This window comes from Photinus pyralis, unplaced genomic scaffold, assembly GCF_008802855.1.
Source record: "Photinus pyralis isolate 1611_PpyrPB1 unplaced genomic scaffold, Ppyr1.3 Ppyr1.4_LG7, whole genome shotgun sequence".
Taxonomy (NCBI): domain Eukaryota; kingdom Metazoa; phylum Arthropoda; class Insecta; order Coleoptera; family Lampyridae; genus Photinus; species Photinus pyralis.
In genome coordinates, this window is record NW_022170738.1 from 23,632,831 (window position 1) to 23,657,206 (window position 24,376).

Here is a 24,376-nt window from a genome sequence, read left to right on the forward strand (position 1 = left end):
CGCGCGGTAAAAGAGTGTCGGTTTTGTTTAAACTAAAAGTTCTGTCGCAAACTGTGCACTGTGCAATATGACTCAAGACTCAAGATACCATCTCTACCACCCATTTTTTGACCCAATTTTTTTTATTTCCTGGATACGCCACTGCCATGCAGAGCGCCACTTTCAATTTTCGTTCTCTGTTACGTCTATACATCTTCTGTAGATCAAAAAAACACTAAAACCGTTTAGAAAGATTTTAGAAATTCTGAAACTCCACCCGGCGTGTTAATCCCGCGTGAAAGTTGACGTTTTTCGATTTAAATGTGGGAAAGCATGTCGAACTGGAACGTTTAAATTTTAAGCTATAAACTCTTGGAGCCCCACTGGCGTGCGAGATTGGCGCGTACGCGTATCGCTGAGTGACCTATTCGCTCGACTAGGTCATGCCAATACGCCTCATTGTTAACAAAAGTTCGGGGTGACCTTGATCTGCAGGTGTATTCGCAAGGAGAGCAGTGAGAGGCATGGATCGACATAGGACCAAATCCTAACACCAGTCAGCCTGATGTCACCCTTTACGATCGTTAATAATAAAAGGCGAGTTGTGTTCCTTTCCGCCCCTTCATTACAGAAGTTTGCCGGATTGAGTTGAAGTATTATATCCGATCGAATTTCAACCCCCCCGCAACGTTTATGTCGCATATTTCAACCGGATCGAACCAATCCACTACGTTCATGCAGTGTAAACGTAGTTAATTAAAAATCAATTGAACTGCGCAAACCACCAACCGACTCTTTCGATAAAAACCAATGTGAAATAGGACCTTTAAGTGATTATGCACTAATAGTATGCGATCAAAGCTTCTAATGTAAATTGTAAGATAAAATTTCGCATTAATAGACTTCATAAACGCCATATTTGCAAGAGAAATTCGTCTTATTAATGCCGATCTGACCTGTTTTGACGCAGATTCTAAATGTATTTCTGTTTTGAAAACAGATTACGGGCAAGGAAGTCTTTTAACTCCTCGGCTCTCCATATCTTTTAATTTTAATCATAAAAACGCACACACTAGTTTCCGCTCCAACTCGGCCGGTCGAGTTCAAAGTTTACCGGCCGAGTCGTGTTGAATAGAACATATTAGAAAGCATTGTTTTACGTTCATGTTTATAAAGATCCGCACATATCCAACTTTTGGAAAAACCTTCGTATAGTTAACCCTCAGCTCCTCCATTGCAACTTTCTAGAAACGTGCTTTTAACACAAACCTAGAACTTATTTACACTAACAATTTGGCTTAACACATGCGCACGCCGATCAGTAGTCTGAAACAAAGCTTTAATCAAATGTCTAACCTCGTCCGGTGAAAAGCGCGTGCTAAGAGGGCCGTTCTTCCATCTATCTTCGATCGAAACTAAATCCGCGGTGAGCACAAAGACAAGTTCGTTCAATCTCTGCCAAAGATCGACGTACAGATTAATTTCTTCCGAATCGGTAAACAAACGCGGAGCGCGTGTTAAAACGATCTTGTACAAATCCACGAGTAGCTCGCAATTTTTCACACTTATATCGGGCGCTTCCAACACGGTACCGAGCAACCTCTTGCAGAACGCATTGACGAGGTAACCGATCGTCTTATTGTAAACCGCATGCGGTAGCACCTTCTGCCAGACCGTCTTCAGCAGCTCGTACTGGCGCAGGCACTGTCTGAAACATTTGTCTATGTCGGGTGACATGTTCTCCGACAGCTGGTGAGGTTCGAACTTGTACTCGGAGAGCGTCCGTTCCATCGCCTGTATGTGCGTCTCGACGTAGCCCAAAAAGATGTCGCCGCCAACGGTGCGCAGCTGATGGGACTGGTCCTTGAAGAGCGGCGGTATCGGTAGCACTTCCGGTGGGAAACGCGAACTGTAAAGGTCGTTGAGTTGCGACAGCCGATGGGCCAAGTACATGCAGTTGTTACGGTAGAGGACGACCTGCTGCGGAATGGTTTGCAGTAACTTCTCGTGGTGGCCGTAAACGATACTTCCGTACTGAAAATAATAATATTAATTGCTCTGCGGCGTTACTATCATAGGAAACAATAAACCAGCAAACGGTTTTTTTTTAATGGACCCTTGCAATAATTGACATATGTCAAAAACTATGATAGATAGGTACGAAAATCTTAAATGCGCGGAATTCGGAATAATATGGCGCATTTAAAAAATGCTGTCTATTTAAAAAACCAAGATGGCGCCAACTTTTGGTATTTACGGAAGCAGCGCCATCTTCCAGTTTTTAATTTCATTTCAATTCGCAATAGGTAGTCGATTATGGCTGCGAACCAAATTTCAAGTTTCTATTTCTGCAAGTTTAAAAACCTTTATCGAACGAGTTACGTGAATCTCCCTGTATATTACTGTATATATTTTATCGTACACATAATATATTTGCGAACTATGATGTCGAGTGCTTAGGATTTTCCTTACATTGACACATATTTTATTACTAATAATAATAATAATAACATTGCATTAGTATATGGCTCTTAAGAGTGAGAGCACCACCAACCGTGATGCTACCCCAGTGCGTCACTGCCACGGACATTGACACCATTGCTATCATACATTACTTACCTGATAAAATATGCTTTGCATTGCGCATATGGTGCGAGTGGCCATTGCAGGTGGGTCGGTTAGTGACTGTAGCAGTACCTTCTCCGCCTTGTCGAGCAACTCCAGTGTGCTCTTGGATATGGTGCACTGAGGGAATTGGTCTCCGGTGAGAGGATTATCGGCGTCAAAGTGTACACCGACTTCGACCATATCGTGCAGATCTTTCTTCATGATTGTGATCGCCTCGACTGTGTACTGATTGCACTTTTCGTTAACGAGCATCGCGTCCACGCCGTCGACGTACTCCAAAATCGCATTGGCTTCGGCGAACGTTTCCAGTTTCACCAGTTCATTTTGAAAGTTTCTAGCGTCGTCGACGATTTGCTTACTATCACTTTTGATTGCATCCGAATGAGGCAAAATGTCGCGAAGTAACATCTGCGATAATTCGACTTCTACCCCATTTCCGAGAAACGTGTGCAACTTATACCCGTCCGTTATTTCGTAATCGAAATGCGTACGAACAAAGGAAAATACCTGCAGGAGCTTGTCGAGTACGTCCTTGTACGATTTCACCGGAGCCGTTTGTTTCACGACAATTGTGAGAGTGTGAAAGTCGCCCTCGTCGTCTGTACGTATCAGAGTCATGCTGGTAAGTATCGGTTTACAGATGCATGTCCAAAAAGACTGACGAAAGTTATCGAGAGGTGACTGTAACTGGTTGAGTATGCGGAGAGTGTTGATGATGTCTCGCAGTTGAGAAGTGTTTTTGTCTATCTTCATCGTGTAGGTTTGCATACGTCCAGCTTTGGCTTCCTTAATAACGATCATCTCCTCCAGCATTACGGTGACTGCGTATGCCAATTCGGTTTTCTCAAACGCCACAGTTGATTTTAATGAAGGTACAACATCTAATAACTCTTGACCCGGGAGGTTCATTATCAAGGTCCCCACGTGCACCAATTCAGAAGCTGCCTGAATGATATTGTCTTTCATTTTACCATCCTTTAAGTTTAAAAGCTTCTCATGTATTTCCATTAACGATATCGTGCACGAAGTAGAAATTTGACAGTTGTGCAATTCACGTTGTAGAGTGTCTACTTGCTCCTGCTGTGCAGACAAATCGCCAAGTGTAACTGACTCGAATCTTTCTTTAACTACATTTACATTATCTAAAACCTCCTTCACCTTCTTTAGTAATTTCTGATTGCACTGTGGCCACTCGGTGTACTTCACGTAAACATCCTCAATATAACTTATTACCTCAGCTTTACACTTGGATATTGTCTTATGTAGACTGTCAACATCAGTCTTTGATTTAGATAGAGCATTCATCAAGTCATTCATAGTTGTCCAAACTTCTAACGACAGTTTTTGAATTGACTGATATGTGAGGTTATAGTATACTTGTATAAAAATTGTAACGGTATGACTAGTTTTTATACAATTCCAAATGTTATACAAACTACCATCATTTTCTACACTTAATTTTTGTGTAAATATTTTATTTAAAAAAACGCACGTACAAAAGAATACAACATTTAAAACGCATTGAATTGGAATGACTTATCGCTCCGTGTTGTAGTGCTGATAGTTCTCGACGGATACAGGAGCAAAAAGAATTGAATGTAACATTCTTCTCTGTATAGTAATGACCTTAAGGGTCCCCCAAAGGCCCAAACCATCGAACGGCATCATATATGCTTACAGTTGGTAACACTGGGGAAAAACTACGAGCAGAACCAAACCAATTAACTTTACAGCTTCTTGATTCAGAGTAATAAATTATCCGTCGGCAGGTGTCGTTGGCTAATCGGTGGCCATCGGTGGCTACAGTGACTTTATAGAGACAGTGGCGACAATAGAGTGTCTAATTTTTGATTGGTCGTTGAGATCGGCCGCCATTTTGCGTCAAATGTCACGTGTTTCCGGTAATAGATATGTCACGCGCATTCCCGCGCTTCTATAAACGTCACTGGTTTACAAATTTGAAGTACAGGTGCCATGATATTCCTACAAGAAATAGTATCATGACAGATGACAGCCTGACATTAGCGACTTCTGTAGTCAAATGGCAGCGTCTGGGGATGAAAAATGTGTTTCAATGGCCGTGAATTCAGTACCTAATTGTATTTCCGCGTGCAATTAGCATTGGAGGACAAAGGCATCGAAAAATAGCTGAAAACGAACGTGGCGGAACCTAATATGTGTGACAATGGGGCAGCAATTGAGGATATTGTTGTGAAACGCGATACCATATTCGACTCGCAGTGCAATAGCCCATCGAACAATTTCTATGAGTTGGATTCAGCGAAGAGATTATGTTGACGAGGCAGAGTAAGACGATCAATTGAAAGGATGGTTTTCAGAAAGCAGTTGATGGAATCTGGACCATCCTCTAAGGCGGAGCTGTGGAAGTTGAAAGATATGGTGCTGAACCCACTGATCTGTGACCTGTGGGATGATCAAAAAGTGTTTTCAATTACTTACTCAATGGTAGCGAAAATGATAATTATACGTGTTTTGCTTAGACCAATTATTTTGTAATAAATTGATTGGAGAGGAATTTTGTGTTTTATTTAATAAGTGTAATAATCCGTTCTTCTGTCTTTTCATTTTCTTCACCTGCAAAGATATTCAAAATTTTACATTGAATAAATGTTCTTAATTCTGATATTCAGTCCAATTGTTATAAATTTTCATCTAAAAAGGAAAGATGTTCTCATAATACTTGTAGGGGTTTGTTTCTTACTAGAAACAACCAAATTCATATTCATATTTAGTTTTCATATCGCTAAAACGTTTAGAAAATAGTCGTTCACAATATGTGTAACGCAACCACCGCGGTGTACATCACACATGCCTACGTGTATTGTGTGTTGCCAACTTTTGACGCAAAATGGCGGCCGAACTCCTATTGCCGCCACTGAACGCGATATCAGAGATAATACTACACCTGATCACATATTGAAGGTAAACTGCGGGTTGCAACTACAAAAATAAAAACAAATATCGACACACGCGTCAAAAATAAACAGTATCAAAAATCGCATTGATTGCACTTTGAAATTATAATTTTTTATTTTATTGAAATGATGGTAAAGTGACAGTACGGCATTGTGGCCCTTCGGACGATGTGAAATCGATTTTTGGCCTTTGCACTACAAAAGGTTGAAGACCCTTGGCTTAAAGCGCCACCTTTTAACACACAACTTTCTCAAAAATTTGGTTTGTGATCAGTGTAATTACGGCACTGACGATAAGCATAACATGCCACATTCAAGGATGTTACGTGCAGTCTGCCGATAATGTCACAAATAGTAAGAAAAATTGGAATCGTCATTTATCAAAGCACGACACATCGGAAAACATTGTTTGTGGTCGAATATTAAGGCCGTTTTAAAGCGTCATCGATGTAAGGGAATGTCAGCGAGTTGTGTAAAGTTGTACGAGTAGGCTAGAAATTGAATCATAATTTGTGATATGCAATTAGAAGATTGAGTTAACTGTGTATTTGTTTTGATATATACCATTACTTACCATTACAAAATTCACATTTCACGGCTTCCTTGTTCATAATCGAATTCTGAAAAATTTGATAATAAATAATTGGGAACTCTTTCGTTGCTAAATTTTTAAAACACAATTTCTCTCGAATATTCCAAGGATCCACGAGAATGTACACAGCTAGTTCTTGTTTAATGGCGCAATTGTCGCGCAAGCTATAAGGAATGTAGAAGTGAGAATTTAATAGAAATCCGGCAACGTCGATTCCCATTGCTTAAATTTTCCCATTTCTTAAAATGTCGTTTTGAATATTGATTGTTTTTGTTGTTGGTGTCTGTTGGTTGTGTGTGATTTAACAATACAAAGAAAATGCTGGATGGATGGTACTGTCGTTCAATGGCAAACGAGGCTGCAGCCGCCGAAGAAGAAGAGCAGGCAAACGAAGAGTCAAAGTGTAAAAAACAATACAAGTTTCTAAAACGAAAGTTCAGGCACCTCATTTACGTTTGTAGCATCCACCGCCGAAGTTTCCCTACGTAATTGATCATTTTTAGGAGAATGAAGCGTTTCGGGTAGCTCTACGAGCAGCACAGAAACGCCTACTGACCGTGACACGAGACCGCAACTTCCTCCTAGATCGTCTGTTACAACACGAGAAAATCGACTCAAGCTCGGAGAGCGACGAAACCGAATCATCTGACGATCAGGATGCAGTTAGAGTGGAGCCGTTGAAAAAGTTAGTCTAATGCTGTTTCGGGGCTGACTGTAGGTTCTTTTTGTAGGAGACGAATTGAGACGGGAAACGGCTCGAGCAGTTACAGTAAAGTGTTAAGTTCTGTGAAACGAAAGAGGCCGACAGTTGCACGACCGGTTAAGCAACAGTTAAATCATCCCATGGTGAAGGCTTGCACCGAGTGTGTAGATTTAAAGTATCGATCAGTTGCAGATTCCCGTGCCGATATCGTCCAGTAATTTATCTGATGGTCACATGACACCCGAGGAGGTGGAGAGGCACTTGCAGTCGCGTCAGAGCTACATGGAGTTGGTTCCGGAACGTGCACCTTTAACCGTACCGACGGAGATGTTCAGCAACGAGCCCTCTCTCGACAGGTAGATCGAACTTTAAGCGCTTTCTGTTTATTGTTGCGATTTCAGCGAGTCGAATCACGATCTTGGGGACCTTGAAACATCACCGAGTAATATAGGAGAAGAATTGAGCATCGACATGATTCCAGAGTGAATGTTTAAAATACGGGATTTTGATCTAATGGTATTTGTGTTTTCGAATTTCAAACAGAATTTGTGTTTGAATTATATTTTCTGTGCGTTTTTTTTTTGGATATTTAAACAATAAACGTGTTCATACCTGATTGTAGATTGCCTCTCGGATAATATGTGTGAAATTATCGTGTTAAGTTTAGTTCTCGTTGTTTTATTTGTTGCTGTAGGTGTTTGGTGCAGACGCTGTGTGTATTCCGACTTTAACAAACTTCATGGAGCTGTTTTTGTAAGTTGTAGCTCATATAAACGAATCCTATTGATTTTCTTGTAGGAAAACAACGTAGTGGAAGCTATTCGACTTATACAGAAGTGTCCAGGTGCTATTAACCGCCTGCATCCCGTTGATGGATACTCCGCTTTTATGGTACTTATATTTGTTGTTCTCCCTAAACCGTACAAGGGGTTGTTCACTGTGACGAGTGAATATTTTGTAGGCTGTACTAGAAATTTATTTATATTATTCATTATTGGCATAGCTGCTGACCTTTATTGGGTACAGGTTTTTACCGGCCACATGTCGGGCATGTCTCTATTGCTCCCGGAGACTGTAAGAGCCGTTCAATGTGTACAGGGCCGGATCTACATATTTTGCCCCCCCTCCTCCTTCCAAAATTATTTTGTACTCTACAGGAAACTGTTAATACGATTTTCTTTCTCCTAATTTGCTCAGATTGATTTAATTAGTAATAAAAACATTTTTTTTGTATTAATTATATTTATAAACTGTTATTGAAACAAAGTATAATACCTATCTGTGGTTTGAATTACCTACAAACAAATAACTTTAATTTTTACAGAAATCTTTTTTATTTCCCCCATCATTACATCAACAGGAACAGGAGGTGATCATGGGACTGTATGGAATTTTGCTTTTAAGAAGTTTTCCTTTCTAATATAATTGCTTGCAGAGCTGGGCAGTATTCGATTTTGTAAATACTTTTTAGTATTCAAATCCTTCAGGCCACATTCTATAAGAACATTTTTTTTCCGGATCGATTTGAGACAATTTTTTTTGCGGGCTTCAAAAAAAGGCAGTGTATAACCTTCCTTTTTTACCAAAAATCGACTACACCAAAATTTCTCGGGAAAACACTTTTTCTTATTAATTTTGGTGCGTAGAATCCAAGACAATTCGTACTTTTTCGATTAGACTTCTCAATCAAAAGTTATGGACTTCTTAGAAACCAATTTCGAAAGAAAATTCAAAGCGCTGTAACTTTTAAACTAGTAGCCCCATCTTGGAACTGTTTGAAATTATGGATTCTACAGGCCACATTCTATAAGAAATTTTATTTTAAATTTTTAATATATTTGAGTGACAAGTATTCGAATACCTTTGATATTATTAGAATACTTTTGAAAGTATTTGAATACTTTTCAATGTATCGGTATCTAGTATTCGCTTGTGCTGGACGTAAAAGTATTTAGTATTCAAATACCTTTGATTTGTGTAAAGTATTTACTATTTAGTATTCAAATACTTTTTTTAAAGTATTCTGCCCAGCTCTGATTGCTTGTCTCTATAGCGTATTGAGCATACATTTAAAACTATTTTCTTTTCAGCGCGCCAGTCGGAAAGGTTCGACCCAACTGGTCAACGTCATGATTCAATTCGGTTCGTAACGAGCACCTCGCATCCAGTAACATACGTTTTAAAAATCTGTTGATTTGCAGGGGGTGACGTGTCAGTTAAATCGGTGAAAGGCGAATCCCCCTTTTACCTGGCGGTGTTCCATCACATCGAGTGCCCGTACAAAGAGGACGCCACCTGCATTCGCGCGCTCTACTATGCCGGCTGCGACGTGAACGCCACCAACGACAAGGGCATCGCGCCGATTCATCTGGCAGCGAACTTCGGGCATACCAACCTTGTACGATGGCTGCTGAAGAAAGGCGCCTCGCCCAACCTACAACCGTACCCCTATCTACTGGCGCAGATGAACGGTCACACCGTAACCGCGCGTCTACTGCAGAACTATCAATTGCGCGCAATCGAACAGGCAGAATAATACACGTTGAGTGCGTGTGACGTTAGCACTTCATACCCTTAAATGGATGAAGTTCTTCACATTGCCTGTTGGCGTCCCTGTTACAGTCTGTTACAAAAATGAAGAAATAAAACAACTTTATAAAAATCATACATGTTGCCTTTATTAGCAATGTACATCATAACGGCTATAATTTATTTTACTATAATTTAATTATCTTTAAGCAAAAACAATGAACAACATATTTACAACATATTGCAACAAGTCATGCACAAACCGAGCCGTTTGACCTAAATGGCATCTGTTGACTGATAAACTCTTTAATCTATACTCATCTCGTTATATACTCTATGTCATGATTAAATAAAGCAATAGTACCAAAGCATTGGTCTTGAAGATATCTATCCGATCTCAACCACTTTATTTTTTGCCTAGAAAAATATAGTAACTATAGTCACTTATTTTCGGATATGTTCTTTTTAAATATATATAAAATAAGTGAACCGCGCGTTTTCATTTGGACCTCTCCACTGCAGTCTTTAGCTAGAGGGGTTACAGTATAGAAATAGTGACAACTATACACGTGATTCGATATGTACACACTAAAAACAGCATGGACGGTATTACGCTAAGCTACCCATAAAGCGGCGACTACTACTTAAATTGGCCTTTTTTCTCTCAACAATTTTGATTATTATAAACCGACGCATCCCTTTTTTTTTATTTACGTACAAAAATGGAAAGTTGCGCAAAACGGGTCATAAATAACATGAATACCAAGCTTTGACATCAAAATGCGCGGTCCAAAAAATGGAACCGTATCACGAATTATGTACTTCAATTTAGGTTACGTATCTACTCTGTAAATAGCGCGATTGGTTTGGGCGAAGCTTTTGGTATTCCTACCACTCGACTGACTGTGTGGTTGTTCTTGGCACAAACTTAACCAGTGAAGAATTGAAAAAAAAAGATTTATCCTTATTTTTATGAAAAGTAGCGCACAAATTCTATTTGGTTATCTTGAATTTGCGTGGTCGAGTTTTTAGACATTTGGGACACAGTCACCCGATGGTAGGATGCACTTAGTCAATGCTCCGACCCAGCACCAAAGATTAATTTTTTACATTACTAAGTAAAGGGCACACTAAAATTATCTACAATATTTGATCCCACATTCAACATCTGAACAATATCTCTTTATTTTGTTGGTACAGGCCAGTATGGAAGAATTTGGAACGGTCAAAACTATAACTATTGAGCTAATGACACGAGTTCATGCGAGAAGGCCTGAAATTTGAAAACAAAACGGGAGTCACCGACAGAATATCTTTTTTTCCACTACTCTCTCGTCTGGTTACAAAGATATAAAGATTTAAATATCAGTCTAGAGTTCTGATGTACACTTTTTTTATAAGGCCAAATATGGTAAATTTACAGCTAAATAGCTCTGCCCCAAATGGCACACTTCGCTCAAGTGGCAGAGCTATCTGTGTGGAAGTGAAGAGTTAGAGCCACTTGTTGCGTAAGCCACTCAGCCTCCTCCCCCACATGAGGTTATATCATACTATGGTTCCCTGAAGGTGCTGCGGATCCGTCGAGGCCGGCGGCACCGGTAAACCCGTCTGTTGAGCGCATGCAGATTCGCCGTAAGGGGGCGGGCTTGGCGGCGGGTTAATGCCTAAACTGAAAGGTTGCACCGCGGGCAGAACGCCCTGGGACAAACTCATCGTGCTGCCCGTTTTACTTAGCAATCCGCTCGGTGGCGGCGGATTTACAACTAAAGCCGTATTCGTAGATATCACCGGCGGACTGTTCTCCTCCGGCGGAGTCACCTCTAACCCGATACTACCGTTCAAAGCAATCTTGATTGGATTATTGTAATTGCTATAGTACGGCGCGGACGAAAAATGCGAAAGTCCTATATCTTCCAGGCTACTTTTTCTTCTAACACCTATATTCGTCAACCCCTGTCGGAGAGAGTTCGATCTCCTGAGCAGAATGTCGTCAATTACACGTAACGAGTTCGATCTGCCGCGCTGATAGCCGGCGACCGTCGGACTGTCGGGCAACGAGAGCGAGTTGGACTTCGTGGTGGCGAGCGGCGGCGGTCTCGACGGCTGGAATGAGGTAAGTCCGAGACCGGAACCTCGCCTACTACCCAATCCGGCCATCTGCTGCAGCAGCGTCTGGGAGCAGAAGCTGATGTTTGACTTTCTTCGGCTGTTGTGCCTTTCGAATGTTTTCTGCGCTGAGAATGGGCTCGGTCTTACTAAATATCTGAAACGAAACTTTATCAAAAAGGTGCAATGAAGAGTATTCATTTGTTGCTGAATTATATGCGGGCGGATTGGGAGGAATGTAGCGAACCCGTAGCCGGAAAAATTATCTCCGGTCAGAGTGATAAGAGTGACAAAGTTATGTACTTTGGATTTTGAAACTTTGATCTACTTTTATTGATAAGGTATATTTGGAGTGGAAATATCGAAAAGAACAATTTAAAATCACAGCAGGTTGCGAGAAAAAAGGTAGCGCAGATTATGTGGTGAGAAAGATCATTTGGTAGATAAAAAGAGGTAGAAAGGATGAGTAAAATCAGAAAAGAAATAGACGAAGAGGGTAAGGAAAATGAAAAAGTAGACGACGACACGCCAGTATAGTTACAACAAGGAAAAGAGAAGGTAGAATGGAAAACTTACATGATGTCTCCTTCTTCTAACTTCAAATCGCAGCTGGGGTTTATGATAACGTAAGATAGGCTGTTCCGTTTCTCACTGACATCGTTGTAATCCATCGGTGGTAGATTAAGACTTTCCATGCGCGATCTGACCAGGTTCGCAATTTCCGCTCGCTCGATCTGTTGCTCGTGATTATCTCTCGCCTCGTCGGCCATACTCACCGAGTACTGTTAACATAGGACAAATGAACACAAGTCGACCTTTAACGCGTTCGGTCATGAAATAATAAAGTCAAACTATAATCGAGTAAATTGAAGAAAAATGATATTAACGCATACAAGCTGCAACAAGCAAAGGTTAGAACTCACCATCGAGTTACGTTTCTCAGTACATCCAAGACAATTGGTACCCTCCTTCGGTCGGTACGTTACCCCAACGCGATCAGCGCCCATTTCCTCGTCAAGCTGAAGGAAATTAGAAGCTGCATAGACTAATTGTCGTGCACTACCACTAAAATCTTTCTTTTTTTTTACATCAAACTAGTAATTTTAGCAAATATAGGTTGGTCATATTCATTCCTGTTAGTTACTACGTTTCTCATCTAAAGTTTATGGTTTTAAGAGGGTGGGGCGAGATTCAGAAAGGTAACCCAGAAAGGAATAGGTAACCAAACAAAAGCTTTGGGCGTCTATGCATTTCTACTACCGAGGGGTTCCAAAAGTCGCGGTGTTTGTTTCTTTTTTTTTGCTAAAGCGTGCGCGCAAAATCCAAACAAAAACGGTCAAACTCGGTCGAGAGTACAACACCTTTGTCGGATCATATTCCTGTCCCCACCGAGTAAAAATGTTCCATCGAAACCATGCCAGCGTCGGATCGCCGCAGAAAATCTGCGAAGAAAACATTTTCAAAAAGTTTAGTGTAGAAAAATTCGGAAGAGTAGGGCACACTGTTAATGATGGTTAGTTAAGTATATTTTTTCAGTTTTTCATTTATCTCTCAAGGTGTAAACGACCCTATACCAGTGCAAGAGCAGGTGGGTGGATTTTGGGCTGCCTCCCACTGAGACCATCACAGTTATAGACGGTTAACGGCTGAAGAAGTGGTTTAGCTGAGTGACAGCTCATACGTTTCACAAAATTGGTGCGGTCCCAGAAGATAACCATTTCGGTTGGTGATGATGCAATACTGATAACTGCAATACAATCTCCAAACTTTGTAGGAATTGCCACAATTAAACAGTGAAAGATTAAAAAATATTGCAGTTTGTTTTTAAGTAAGTATTTTTACTTCTATTTTTTCACTGAGGTTGACTGAATTGATTTAATCGAATGCATAATTGGGCGCAAATTATGCGCTGTTTTACGCCCTTATGGGCATTCACAGGTGCGCCAACTGACTTTCACTTTCGTTGTCAGTGAAAGTTTATTTAACAGTATAGCCAAAAAATCTAGCGGTATAAAATCGCTAGTAATAATGGACCAGGAGTAAAAGCTTCCTCTAAAAAAACGTTTAATTTAAGCGCCATTCTAAGTGTCAAAACTTATTTATGGTTAAGTTACGTAACGAGATAAAAACCACTATCGCGACTACGTTAATTTGTTCTTAAACTTATCTAATAGTGATTGCCAGACAAACTATGACGAGACTTTAAAATCTTTAAAAGTTTATTTTATAAGATTTCAATCTAATATGACGTGACAAGACGTTCACAATTTCTATCTGTCTATACATTCTACAAACTCCCGCTAATTTTATACTAGAAAATTACATTACTATAAATACATTTATTACCGAATTACCGATTCCACTGCCCGTAACGATTCGGCTTTCGTCCATGACGTGTAATAACGGATTCCTCCTCTTCAGCAGCTTCTTTTGATACTTCATTCAAACCTAAAATTGACTGAATCAAATGCGATGTGACTCACTTCTGGTTTGAACTTAGATCTCACTTCTTCAGACATCTCTAGCGGGTCAAGACGCTCAACAGGACGCTTTAATAATCCATTTTTCGTTTTCACTTCAGCCGCTCGTACAACTCCGTCGACATGACTTGGGAAAATTTTTCCAAGTAGCTATTCGAACCTTTCCTTTATATTATCCCCAACAAGTACTAGCGTTCCCACTTTCAAATTTTCTTTGCCTTTTATATGTTTTGTTGAGACAAGAATCGAAAGATATTCCTTTCTGAAACGATCTTGTATAGCTTTCTGGATCTCCAGTATCTTCTTACGTTGAATACGTAAATCGCTTGCAGTAGCTTCCTTCCCTTCTGGAAAACATGAGCACTGCAGTCCTTTTGTGGTGGTAACCCAAAATTCGGGGTTAAATTATGAGCGATGTTTTGTATATTTAGACGATTTAAGAATTTTTGGTAGAAATTTACAAGATCATAATAAAAATTTACTTAAAGTGTTAGATAGGAATGTTAATTTAAAATTAAATCCTTCCAAATGTAATTTTTAAGAAAAGAAATATTATACTTAGGTCACGTTATATCCGCAAATGGTATTTTACCCGATCCAGAAAAAATTAAAACACTACAGGAATATCCCATTCCAAAGAATTCAATCGAAGTAAAAAGGTTTGTTGCATTCGCCAACTATTACCGGAAATATGTACCAAATTTTGCAAGCATAGCGCTGCCATTAAACAAATTATGTCGAAAGTATTCTCATTTTGAGTGGTCCAATGAGTGTCAGCAATCCTTTGATTATTTAAGAAATTCATTAATAACTCCACCTGTACTAGATTATCCAGATTTCTCAGACGAAAACGAATTTATATTACAAACCGATGCTTCGGGTTTAGCAATCGGTGCAGTTTTATTAAATAATAATGAAAAAGCAGTAGCTTACATTAGCCGCCCTCTCAATAAAAGTGAAATATTGTACCCTACGACAGAAAAAGAATTATTAGCTGTTGTGTGGGCTATAAAGTATTTTAGACCTTATTTGTTTGGAAGAAGATTTAAAATTTTGACAGATCACAAACCGTTAATTTACTTATTTAATCATACTAGTCCATCTAGTCGTTTGACAAAATTTAGATTACACCTTGAGGAATTTGATTTTCGAATTGAATACGTAAAAGGAAGTAATAATGTAAGTGCGGACGCATTATCACGTATTATAATAACCTCGGATGAACTTAAAAATATGCACGCTCAGTTAATTACAGTGTTAACACGCGCTAAAAGTAAAGTGCTGCAAAATAACAATGCAAATCAAGACGATAATAAGTTAGGAGATTCAGCAAATCGGCCTGATCAACCGAATATTGCGGAAGTTTTAAAATTCCAAAAGAAAGCACAGAATTAGTTCTTGTAAATGCAAATAAATTTCAAGTGGGAGATAAAACTACCTTGTATTCAAGTAGTAAAAATTTATGTTATGTTCCGGAAATATCAACAATTTATGTATTACAAAAATCTCGATCGACAAGCACGCGAGACGTATTGTTGAGAGAATTAATAGAATTTTGAAAGGAAATGAATATTAAAGAGATAGCTATCATTAGAAACGAGGAAAATGTTGATTTTATAAAATTGCTAAAAAGCGTAATTGACAATAAAAAAAATTGGACCGGTCCTCTCATACGTATTAATTAGGGGTGTACTTAGAATCATAAATAACGATACAAAAAAATGCATATTAAACGATTTTCATTTACTCCTACAAGTGGACATGCTGGAGTGCAGCGAATGAAAATAATATACAAAAATATTACTTTTGGCCAGGTCTTAGTAAGGATGTGAGCGATTTTGTTAAAAATGCACGACTTGTCAAAACAAAAACACACAGTAAACATTACTAAAGTACCAATTGTTTTGTGCTACAAACTGGCAACAGGCGGTTCTAGCTAGACTAAATTTGCCCCCGCTGAAAACGATGCGCATTGTTGCCAGAACCAATTTGACATCTAAGCCCTTAAATCTAAGATGGCGGTCAAAATTGCCGTTTTTTTCGATTATTTCGAATCCCACAAGGCAGCCACTGAACTTTTGGGTAGTTTAGGGGTAGAAATAACATCTAGTACACACGACGACACCGTTAGGCACACTTTGGTATTCATATTAGGGGCCTAAATGCAAACTCCGCTTAAAAACGTCAAAGCTAGCATCATCACTTTTTATTCTTTCTGAACCGGTTGTCGGCGTCCAATATGCAATTCATATGGTCAAGTTAACATTTAAGTATGTGGGGACCTACAGCAGCGCCATATTGCCTGGGACTAATATCAAGATAGCGCCTGGAAAGTCCAAAAACAGTGAAAAGTCGTTCTATTTGCCGTATTTTACTAACACTGGCCACTCTTACGTTCGCTGTTCATCTTGGTGTTCTCGAACATTATTATCAGTATTGCGACTGTCACCCCCCACGAGAAGGGGGTGGAATTATCATCAACAACCGAACGGATTCGCGAAACGTCAATCAGTCACTCGCGTGTTGTTGTGCATCTTCGTCGGCGCCGCCCTGTAAGTTTTCGTCTGTGTCGCTTCGTGCGTCTCCACTATGCACGATATTTCATTTAATATTAAAGTCAATTAATTTTAACATCAATGGAACTAAGATTACATCATGAAGATATTTTTAATGTTATGTATAATTATCATCGTTTTTCCCCTGCGGCCTTTCAAATTTGCAATTGTATACTAAGCATTTTGAACAATGTTATTCTGTAATTTCCTTAAGCCAGAAGATGACCGTTTGTCGAAACTAGTCCGCGGCTTTTACCCAATTTGTTCATTAAAATCGAGATTAAAATAGTATGGAATGTGTCTTTTTTGGGATATAACCTGGGATTTAACGACTCTCACCTAAGATTTACATTAACATTAAGCTCGTTCATACTAAATTTAACATGATATCACATTACAATTCTAACGCATGAAGATGCTCTATTCAGAATGGTGGCTCAGTCTTCTTCGCGGTGGATCGACTTCCATTTGACTGTTTCGTTTTCCCTAGGGCATGCAGCATGAAAATCATACTCTGTGGTGATTTTACAGTAGTCTATGTGTAATATGCCAAAACAATCGCAGAGAGAAAACGTCCAGTGCTTCAAGAACAACGGTTTAACTCTGTAAACGTTCTTATCTGCATAATACCTTCTTCATAGTTTAGTGCTCAATATTCTAAACAAGTTTCGACTGCCACGTGTTTACGTTGTTAATTAAAAATCAAAAGGAAACTTGGGAAGTCCCACTTCCGCAGTTAAGCCCTTCAGTTGTGTAACATCCAGAATGATATTCGCAATTCGCGTATTATTGCTCCAGGCCATCGAAATGGGGAATGTGTGGCCAGTGTAGTAAACGGAAACGGAAAAAAGAACGACTTTTTCACTGTTTTTTGGACTTTCCAAGCGCCATCTTGATATTTAGGCCCCAGGCATATGGCGCTGCTGGAGGTCCCCAAATACTTAAATGTTAACTCTACCATATGAATACATATTGGACGCCGACAACCGGCCAGAAAAAAAAATGACGAATTTTTGCATTTTTTACGTTTTTAAACGGAGTTTTGGCATTTAGGCCCCTAATATGAATACGAAAGTGTGCCTAAACGATGTCCACGTGTGTACTAGATGGTATTCTACCCTTAAACTACCCAAAACATTCAGTGGCGTGCCTTGTGGGCTCGAAATAACCGAAAAACGGTCATTTCGCCCGCTATCTTCGCTTTAAGGGCTTAAATGCCAAAATCGGATCTGGCAACAGGGCGCATCGTTTTCAGCGGGGACCAATTAGTCTAGAACCGCCTGTTGCCAGTTTGTAGCACAAAACGCCGTTAGACGTGCATTTTTCAGAAATGTCTCCCTGACTATATAGTTAGTTTAGTTTGACTAAGTTAGTAGCTCGAACCTGTTGGTATCATCGAAATGTAGCTTTAGTATGATATGTAAATAAAGTACTTAAATAACACCCAACATAGCAAAGATTCTATAGCAACTAAACAATTTCGTAATTCCTTCCGATTCAGTTTAGCTCTACCAATGATCCTTTTCATTAAATCTTTAATAGAACGTATTAATCGTTCCCAAAATCCGCCCCACCAGGCTCCAGTTTAAACATTAAATTTCCAAATAATTTTCTTTGTACCAGTTTCCTTTTCAATTTTGTTCCAATTTTCTTTGTACCAGTTTCCTTTTCAATTTTGTTCCAATCTAACTTCTTGAAAAGGTTGTTCGCCCGCACAAAATTAGTTCCATTGTCAGAAAATATGGTTTCCAGAGAATTTAAAAATGTTCCAGTATCCAAAGCTAAGACATAATCCAAGTGAATGCAACGATAAACTGCACAAGTATATACCACGATCCAAGCTTTCTCTTTTCCCTTCAGGAATACTGGACCAGTGAAATCAATCCCAGTAGTAGTAAAGGGATCTCCATTTATCACTCGTTCCTTCGGAGGGACACCAACTTCCACTTCCACAGGGATATTAGTAAAACGTTGACAGATTACACACTTGCGTATTACGTTCCTAACAGTTTGCTTTTTTATAATGTACCTATTTGTTATAAATGTCGCAAATTAGCTGCGTTATACGAATTATGATGACGGGATCATTTTTGTTGAAATCGGCAGCACATGTTCAAAACGCGCATTCGGTTTGAAGAAGCGACAGACAGAAAACCTATTACGCGGTAATGAGTTTTGAAATTTGGTGGCCATAATTCTACCTTGGCTGTCCGTTTGTTTACGTAACTGAGGTAGAGTTTATTAGGTATATTCATTTCACCACCACCTTCATTTCCTCGTACAATTGCTTTCTAGTTCAGAGTCCTTTATATTATTTATCTTCACGCACATTACATATAATTGGATTGCAAGTGGCAAGTGGATAGAGGCTACATTTCTGACAGATTTACACTTATGCCGTTGTTGCAGGGGATGGAAAGATCTGGCCGTTGACATAATTCTTGTTCTAAGCGACTAGCAACTTTGAGTGGATTGAGCTTCATAGACATTCGCACCTTTGCACACTCTTTGAATGATCGTGAAAGCCGTTCTAGTTTTAAAACCATAAATCTCCGTATAAATGTTTACTAATTTTGAATTTCCTTTTTGCAGTGCACTCTTTACAGACATACTTTCATTTGTGTTTATTGTCTGTTTGTTTCCTCAAAGCGACATAATGTTTATTTATGTTTATGTTTATTTGTCATAAATATTTTCAAGCTGCAAAAGAGAGCCATTCGTGTTATAGTTCGAATAGGGCCTCGAGACTCGTGTCGTCCCCATTTTATGAAATTAAAAATACCAACTGTATATAACTTATTTATTTTCGAATGTGTAGTTTGTCGGGTATAAGGTCAATTTCTTCACTTGATTTGTTTAAAAAAACGCTAAGAATGCGACTTAATTCCTTTGTTTTTTATTCTTTAAAGGAATTCTTTGATGTTTTCCAGGAATGAGTGAGTTTGCGTAGTTTAGTATTTATTAATTTTTAACTGTAGTTGTATATTTATATTTTCTTGTTGTTTGTTTACGCTTGTTAATAATGTTTGTAAATTTTTTGAAACACCTCTCTGGTAAAGAATAAAGTATCTATCTATCTATCTAACAATGAACAATATTTGACCGGTATTTAGAGTGCACTAAAACAAAACAAAACAATACAATAATCACTACACGTTAGTTAATTAAATAAGTATGGTAAGAGAACCAAATAAACTATGGTGCAAACTGTAAAGTGTGTTAACATGCTGTGCCCAATGTCATGTGTTAGATACAAATACTGTAAAATTAAAAAGAAAAATTTCCTTACGCTAGTGAGTAAGAGCCGAAGAGTGCACTTTCAAATTTGTTTTTTCGATTACAATAGCCCTTATAGACATTTCATGCATATACAATACAAACATGAAATCATTTTTAATTTCTAATCGAATGACACCAATACCAAGTCGGTAAGTGGTGTAGTTCCGCTGCCCTTATGACTCAGACAGACAGACAGACATATAAGGAGAGCAAAAGTGCACTTTCTATTTTTTGAAAGTGAAAGTGAAAGTGCACTAAAAATAATACTCATATATAGAACGTTAAAATTATTTATATTGTTTTTTCCGACGATCGTTACACAGCAAATGGCAAATATTCGGAATATTTTTTTTTAATATAGTGATCTTGTATGTTTCAAAAAACCTATTAACCTAACATATTAGTACTTTTTCTACAGTTGAGGTATCTAACGAAGATCATTACTTCTGACCACGGCTGTACATTTGGTTATTCTGTAATTAGGTTAGCGTGCTAGAAGATGGCGGACGCGGTCGGACGCCCGCCTGATATCCTATGCTTTAAATGTAATTTAAAAATTGCCAATGAAGATTTTGTGCACTGTTTTGGTGTGTGTAATAAATATTTTCACGGTGATTGTGCCGAAGTCAACAAAGGTACGATAAATTTTCTTAATAGCATGCCTTGCTTAAAATACGTGTGTAGAGAATGCACCGAACGACCATATCATAGCTTAATACAACAATTGCAGTCAACTTTGATAAATTCCATACAAAATGAGCTTTCTGCTTGTGCGGGGAATGCTGTTCAAGAAGCTCTTGAAGATTTTAATAAAGAAGTTGTTTTGCCATTAAAATATGAATTAAACGTAATCAAAAATCACAATTTAACTTTGTCTAAACAATTACAATCCCTCAGTATAGAAAAGCCTGTGGCTGTACCTAAAGAGAAATCTACTCCATCGTACTCCAACATAGTAAAACATAACGATAACAAGTCGCGAACTAATTCACGTTCGGTTACGAAAAACACCAATTCGCAAAATAAGACGGAAAATCCAAGATCGCAAAGTTCAATTGAAATAGCACAATCAAAAATGATAAACGATATTGTATATATTAATAGTGACCTTCTATCAACCAATGCTAGTGATGTGAAAACTTTCAAACCTGAGGTAGCCTTGAAGGCTACTGAAACCCCAGATAACGACGCTGGAGAGTGGCAAAAGCCGAAAAGTAGGCGAAACAGAAGGCCTACGTTAACTACTGGAACGTCTGACAGCGATTCTACCATTAAGGGTGTCGCTAAAACAATAACTTATTATGTGTCACGATTACATCCCGACACAACTATACCACAAATTTCGGAACATATGAAGAATAAGAGCATCACTCCTACCGTAATTCAGCAAATGCCTTCTAAATATCCTGAGTCTTACTCCTCATTTAAAATCTCTATCCAGCCAGAAGATAATGAGCTATTCCTTTCACCAACCACATGGCCAAAGGGTACTTGTGTTAATCATTTTTTATGGCGTCTTCAAAAACTCATGCCAAAAAGAGATTAGAAGTATTTCACATTAACATCCAAAGTATAACAAACAAATTAGATCTACTAGAAGCTTTTATTTGTGATCAAAATTTTACCATCATATGCTTAAGTGAACACTGGATATTGAATCGGGAGGTACTAAGTACTTTACGAATTGGTAAGTGGGAAGTTTCATCAGCCTACTGCCGATCCCAATCTACTCACGGCGGTGTCTTAATATTGACTCCAAACCATAGTGATGATATTAAACAATTGACATATGTTAATGAGATGTCTATTGAATCGCATTGTGAGGTCTGCGCAATTTTATCTCGTGAGCTTAAAACTGTGGTTGTTGCGGTTTACCGTTCGCCTGCGGGTAACTTTGAGATCTTCATGAACAATATGGAACTCCTGTTGCTTAAATTAAATGTTTTTACTAATATTATCGTAACCGGCGATTTTAATGTTTTGTTTAATACTAACGATACCCGAGCGTTTCATTTAACTAGTATGCTGAGTTCGTTTGGGTTTATCCAAACAATACGGGAACCAACTAGGCGAAACAACTGCCTTGATAATATATTCATCAACTTCAGTTTAAACGACTTTTCTACTAATGTGATAAACTGCAGTTTATCAGACCATTTTGGTCAATTGATTTCATTAGGTTCGCAAAACAATGGCAATGTTAACACCAAGAGCGTCCTTCATCGTCCACTTACTGCATCAGGTCGCATAAAACTGTTTAACTCCCTTAGCGAGAAGGATTGGAGTCCTATATGGAATAGTGATATGGATGCAAATTTAAAATTTAACGCCTTCTTTGAGGAATTTCAACGTGATTTTGCAGAATCCTTTCCAATAACAAAATTGAAGCGATCTACCAGCCGAAATTGTGTGAACTGGTTCAACAAAACTTTAAACATGCTGAGGCAATCTTACCAGTTAATATCTGAATTGTATAATAAATACAAAACCAATGAACTTTTAATTTTAAAAGGAAAAACAAGGTCTTCTTATAGATGTGCTATTAAGGATGCAAAGATAGCTGCTAACAACGTTGCGATAAGAACATCGAGTAACCCTACCAAAACAATGTGGAGCATCGTTAATGCACACAGAGGATCAAATAGGACTACCTTACATCCACACCATCTTACACCAGACGAGTTCAACAGACATTTCATTAATACTTCTAACTCAACTACAGGCTTTACTCCTACTCCTACTTATCGATCGGATGACACCAATATCAACGACGTTGACACTTCCAAACAACTTAAGCTTGATCATCATCTAACATCGCTACCAGAAGTTTTGGACGTAATCAGATCATTAAAAAACGGTCATAGCAAAGATCTTTATGGGACGACCGTCAATCTCATCAAAAGCAACTCAAGTTTATATGCCAACTTATTAGTGAAGCTAATTAACAGTACCCTTCGTGACGGTATATTTCCTGATGCGTTGAAAGTAGCTGTTGTAACCCCAATATACAAGAAAGGCGATCGCAGCGATGTGAAAAATTACCGCCCGATATCAATTCTGCCAGCTTTTTCGAAATTATACGAGAAAATTATCTACAGTCGTATATCTAAGTACCTGGAAGATAACAATCTACTGTACAATAAGCAGTTTGGATTTCGACCTGGAAGGTGTACAGCCGATGCCATTCTGTCTTTCGTTCAATACACCCTGGAGTGTTTTGAGCAGGGCCAGTATTGTAGGGCAATATTCATTGACTTAACTCGTGCGTTTGATTGCATCTCACACGACATTCTCATTAATAAACTAGTGCATATATACAATTTTGATAAAAAAAGTGCTTGCTTAATAAAATCGTATATTACCAATCGATTTCAAACTGTGCGCGTTAATAACGAATTCAGTGAAATACTGCCAGTGAATAAGGGCGTTCCGCAGGGAAGCATACTGGGGCCGTTATTGTTTCTCCTTTACATCAACGACCTACCAACCAGCATCCCTCATGAGTGCGTATGTTTATTGTATGCCGATGATACCACCTTGTTACAAAAAGATGGAGACCCAAACGACTTAATTGCAACCTCGGAACTCAACCTTGAATCTACAGCTGAATGGTGTACCAACAATGGCCTGGACATTAACGCTTTAAAAACCGAGAAGATGATTTTAACCCTAAGGCGCCTTCGTTACGACAACCCAGAATACGTAAAATTTCTTGGAGTACGCTTAGATCCTAAGTTAGACTTTAACAGCCACGTTGACTATGTCACCTCTAAACTTAATACAAACATTTTTGTTTTACGTAGGTTACACGATCAAGTATCACTCGATACATTGAAAAATGCTTACTTTGCTCTCTGCCACAGCCTCCTCTCTTATTCTATTATAGCATGGGGTAACAATCCATGTTGGAAACGCTTATTCAGGGTACAGCGCCGAGCAGTGCGTGTACTAATGAATTTAGGCTATAAAAGCGAGTGTCGTGACGCCTTTAAATGTGCGAAAATACTAACTCTGCCATGTATATTTATATTAACTTGTCTTTGTCATGTTAAATTAAATATTGACAACTATACCTATAATTCAGACGTCCACGATTATTGCACGAGAAGGAGAGCAGCAATACGAATTCCATTTTACCGGTTGAGCAAAACGAAAGATAGCTCTATAGCTATGTCTCAAAAATTTTATAACCATCTCCCGGATACCATTAAAGCTTTACCGTACGCAACATACAAATCACATATCAAACGATTTCTTATTAATAACCCTTTTTACTCATATGCGGAATTTTTTAGTTATGAATTTTGAATTTAATTATTTTGTATTTAGTTTTTATTGACGTTTGTAAGCAATGTTTCTGTTGCAAAGCATAATAATAATAAAAATAAAAAATAAAAAAAAAATTAACAATGCTTTTCGAAATTTGGACATTTTTTCGTTTAGCTTTAATTTATTTAAAAAGAAATTATTTAAAATATTACTTGAAATCTCTTAATTCGGTTTATTAACTTTGTTATTTATCCTTTTTCCTTTTCTACATATCGCATCGCATTTACTATCTTGCCATACATCATTTATTTTACTGTATC

At 38.5% G+C, this 24,376-nt stretch overlaps 4 protein-coding genes across 9 annotated transcripts; 2 read left to right on the forward strand and 2 right to left on the reverse strand.

Annotated features, from left to right (window-relative positions):
• Positions 1-1,004: 1,004 nt before the first annotated feature.
• Positions 1,005-4,008, reverse strand: LOC116176668 (centromere/kinetochore protein zw10 homolog). The gene is made up of 2 exons (XM_031495393.1): positions 2,599-4,008; positions 1,005-2,013 (listed from the first exon to the last, which is right to left on the reverse strand). Exons 1-2 carry the CDS (start codon positions 3,922-3,924, stop codon positions 1,249-1,251), a joined length of 2,091 nt encoding a protein of 696 aa, XP_031351253.1. The 5' UTR covers positions 3,925-4,008; the 3' UTR covers positions 1,005-1,248.
• A 2,376-nt stretch (positions 4,009-6,384) lies between these two features.
• On the forward strand, positions 6,385-7,459 carry LOC116176549 (INO80 complex subunit E). Of its 2 annotated transcripts, none has more exons than XM_031495167.1 (5): positions 6,385-6,588; positions 6,639-6,820; positions 6,867-6,981; positions 7,025-7,194; positions 7,240-7,459. In XM_031495167.1, the coding sequence occupies exons 1-5, from the start codon at positions 6,454-6,456 to the stop codon at positions 7,322-7,324; spliced, it is 687 nt and encodes a 228-aa protein (XP_031351027.1). In that variant the 5' UTR covers positions 6,385-6,453; the 3' UTR covers positions 7,325-7,459. The 2 variants fall into 2 exon arrangements, with proteins under 2 accessions (XP_031351027.1, XP_031351028.1); XM_031495168.1 differs by having other exon boundaries at positions 7,031-7,194.
• Positions 7,457-9,518, forward strand: LOC116176550 (ankyrin repeat and SOCS box protein 3-like). The gene is made up of 4 exons (XM_031495169.1): positions 7,457-7,591; positions 7,637-7,729; positions 8,929-8,980; positions 9,040-9,518. Exons 1-4 carry the CDS (start codon positions 7,478-7,480, stop codon positions 9,372-9,374), a joined length of 594 nt encoding a protein of 197 aa, XP_031351029.1. The 5' UTR covers positions 7,457-7,477; the 3' UTR covers positions 9,375-9,518.
• A 241-nt stretch (positions 9,519-9,759) lies between these two features.
• On the reverse strand, positions 9,760-15,113 carry LOC116176547. 5 transcript variants are annotated; one of them, XM_031495162.1, is made up of 5 exons: positions 14,262-15,113; positions 12,835-14,215; positions 12,397-12,492; positions 12,050-12,255; positions 9,760-11,630 (listed from the first exon to the last, which is right to left on the reverse strand). In XM_031495162.1, the coding sequence occupies exons 2-5, from the start codon at positions 12,928-12,930 to the stop codon at positions 10,913-10,915; spliced, it is 1,116 nt and encodes a 371-aa protein (XP_031351022.1). In that variant the 5' UTR covers positions 12,931-14,215; positions 14,262-15,113; the 3' UTR covers positions 9,760-10,912. The 5 variants fall into 5 exon arrangements, with proteins under 5 accessions (XP_031351022.1, XP_031351024.1, XP_031351023.1 ...); XM_031495164.1 differs by having other exon boundaries at positions 12,835-13,921; positions 13,981-15,113; XM_031495163.1 differs by having other exon boundaries at positions 12,835-13,931; positions 13,981-15,113.
• Between the last annotated feature and the right edge of the window lie 9,263 nt (positions 15,114-24,376).

Excerpts from the sequence above, each read along its gene's own strand:
- LOC116176550 (XM_031495169.1), top strand. The coding sequence starts at position 7,478 with ATGTGTGAAATTATCGTGTTAAGTTTAGTTCTCGTTGTTTTATTTGTT. Across the intron at positions 7,592-7,636 it reads AACTTCATGGAGCTGTTTTT|GAAAACAACGTAGTGGAAGC; the intron begins GTAAGTTGTAGC and ends ATTTTCTTGTAG. Across the intron at positions 7,730-8,928 it reads ATGGATACTCCGCTTTTATG|CGCGCCAGTCGGAAAGGTTC; the intron begins GTACTTATATTT and ends TTTTCTTTTCAG.
- LOC116176668 (XM_031495393.1), bottom strand. The coding sequence starts at position 3,924 with ATGAATGACTTGATGAATGCTCTATCTAAATCAAAGACTGATGTTGAC. Across the intron at positions 2,014-2,598 it reads TGCAAAGCATATTTTATCAG|TACGGAAGTATCGTTTACGG; the intron begins GTAAGTAATGTA and ends TATTATTTTCAG.
- LOC116176549 (XM_031495167.1), top strand. The coding sequence starts at position 6,454 with ATGCTGGATGGATGGTACTGTCGTTCAATGGCAAACGAGGCTGCAGCC. Across the intron at positions 6,589-6,638 it reads AGTTCAGGCACCTCATTTAC|GAGAATGAAGCGTTTCGGGT; the intron begins GTTTGTAGCATC and ends GATCATTTTTAG. Across the intron at positions 6,821-6,866 it reads AGAGTGGAGCCGTTGAAAAA|GAGACGAATTGAGACGGGAA; the intron begins GTTAGTCTAATG and ends TTCTTTTTGTAG.
- LOC116176547 (XM_031495162.1), bottom strand. The coding sequence starts at position 12,930 with ATGTTTTCTTCGCAGATTTTCTGCGGCGATCCGACGCTGGCATGGTTT. Across the intron at positions 12,256-12,396 it reads CTGAGAAACGTAACTCGATG|TACTCGGTGAGTATGGCCGA; the intron begins GTGAGTTCTAAC and ends CTATGTTAACAG. Across the intron at positions 11,631-12,049 it reads TTAGAAGAAGGAGACATCAT|ATATTTAGTAAGACCGAGCC; the intron begins GTAAGTTTTCCA and ends GTTTCGTTTCAG.